Source organism: Octopus sinensis, unplaced genomic scaffold (genome assembly GCF_006345805.1).
Source record: "Octopus sinensis unplaced genomic scaffold, ASM634580v1 Contig14404, whole genome shotgun sequence".
Taxonomy (NCBI): domain Eukaryota; kingdom Metazoa; phylum Mollusca; class Cephalopoda; order Octopoda; family Octopodidae; genus Octopus; species Octopus sinensis.
In genome coordinates, this window is record NW_021833235.1 from 62,501 (window position 1) to 64,712 (window position 2,212).

General features: G+C 43.2%; 1 protein-coding gene across 1 annotated transcript in view; it reads left to right on the forward strand.

Annotated features, from left to right (window-relative positions):
* LOC115230078 (serine/threonine-protein kinase LATS1) overlaps positions 1-1,804 on the forward strand; it is a 27,857-nt gene extending 26,053 nt beyond the window's left edge. The window contains exon 4 of the mRNA XM_029800308.2: positions 1,110-1,804. Coding sequence (XP_029656168.1) covers positions 1,110-1,490 — 381 coding nt within the window. The 3' untranslated portion in view covers positions 1,491-1,804. The remainder of the gene's footprint in view (positions 1-1,109) is intronic.
* Positions 1,805-2,212: the final 408 nt, after the last annotated feature.

Consider the following 2,212-nt stretch of genomic DNA (forward strand, 5'->3'; position numbering starts at 1 on the left):
ATGTCTCACCAATATAGCACGCTGGGCGAAATGCGTAGCCGTATTTCGTCTGCCGTTACATTCTGAGTTCAAATTCCGCTGAGGTTGACTTTGCCTTTCATCCTTTCAGGGTCGATAAATTAAGTACCAGTTGCATACTGGGGTTGATGTAATAGACTTAATCCCTTTGTCTGTCCTTGTTTGTCCTCTCTATGTTTAGCCCCTTGATGGCAATAAAGAAATAAATATAGGACTCTGGGAGAACCATGCGAGTCCCTTCCTGGCACTTAATTTGGTATGCACCTGTCTGAACAGGTGTAACATGGCGTCGGATGTTGAAGTGATCGCAGAGCAAAGTGAGATGAAGCGATTTGCTCAAGAAACACTATCCGGTCCATACACGCACATACACGTATATACAGACACGCACACATATTCACCTGTTGAAAGAGCCATTACTTCGCTTACAAAATGACTGGAGATGTTCATATTGAGATTTACTGTCTTTGAGAGTTGCCTCCCCTGCAGCTTTTAATCTTTTCAGTTTTTTTTCTTTTTTCTTTTACACTTCCTTTTATTATCATCACTATATAGATTCTCTCTCTCTCACATGCACACTCACGGTTGCGTGATAAAGTAGTTTGATGTTACTAAACCATGTGGTTTGGGGTTCGGTCCCACTGCGATGCATGTTAGACCAACAAATGGCTTGAGAGTGAAATTTGGTAGACGGAAACTACAAACCACTTTTGTGTGTTTGTATATATGTTTTTGTATGTGTCTGTTTACCTGTCTGTGTCTGTCTGTCTGTCTCTCTGTCTGTCTGTCTGTGTGTCTGTCTGTCACGCACACACAGATTTCTTTCAGTTTCCATCTACCACACCCACTCACAAAGCTTTGATCAGCCCAAGGTGACACGCAGTGGGACCGAACCCAGAACCATGTGTTTGGAAGCAAACTTCTTGCCACACCTGTACCTATGTAATTGCTAAGAGTTCCTGTAAGGCGACCACTATGCCTACTACTACTACTTCCACTTTCATTATTTCCCTCACAACCAATCCCACCATGACCACCACCACCACCTCTATCACCATCACTAATTCTGTCTCTGTTTTCTTCATCAACAGGTCATCAACTGGCAAGAACATCTTCATGTTCCCTTCAAGAAGCTCTCGTCGGCCTCCACTGATCTCATGCTTTCTCTCCTGTCCGATCCCAGCCAGCGGCTCGGCCGGAACGGTGCCGACGAGATCAAGCACCATGCCTTCTTCGACGGCCTCTCGTTCAACGGACTACGACAGCAGCCAGCGCCGTACGCTCCGACCATCTTGTACCCCACCGACACGTCGAACTTCGACCCCGTCGACCTCGACAAGCTGCAGAAGGACAACAACGATGGCCACCACAGCCAGCTGCCGCCGGAGCACGGCTTCTTTGAGTTTACGTTCCGGCGCTTCTTCGATGATGGCGGTCATCCGTATCCTGATAGGAGCACTGTGTTTGTCTGAGGAGGACAAAAGAAAGAATTGCAAAACAAACAAAAAAAATAATGCAACCAACCATGAAATTTAATCATGTGACTCCATGCCATCCTCTTCCCATAATGCATCAGTTCCATTCCCCACCCTGCCTTTTTTTTTTTTTTTGATTGCTGTTGGGGGGTGTGGAGTGGGGACAGGAGAGTGCAGGGTGGGGAGAGCGATCGCCCTCTCCTCTTCACTCCGTCCTCATCCCTACACCCTCTGCAAAATAGGAAAAAAAAAAATAAATAAATAAAAACCGAAAATGACACAAAGAAAAAAAAAATTCACAAACATACAAATACGAACATAAAAAATAAAAATTTTTTTTTTTTGTTTCTTTGTGAGAGGTTGGAGAAGAGGGCTTAAAGGAGTGAGGGTGTGGCGGGGTTGGGTAAGTGTATGTGTGGGGTGGGGGAGTTACCCTCCCCCCCTCTCCATTGTCACACTTTTTCTCAACCTCCTCCTCCTTGCTAAAAGTAAATAAATAATAAAAATTAAAATAAAAGAACTGCTCTCTTTCTCATGCTCTCCCTGCCTCCCTCCTCCCCCCTTTGTACTTCCCGAAATTACAATTAGTTTTTAATTAATTAGTCAACTAATTAATATTATTATTATTATTATTATTATTTAGATAATTAACAGAGGAAAAATAAAGAAATAAATTCAAATTGAATTTCCAATTACAAAAGCTGTTGTTAATTAAATTA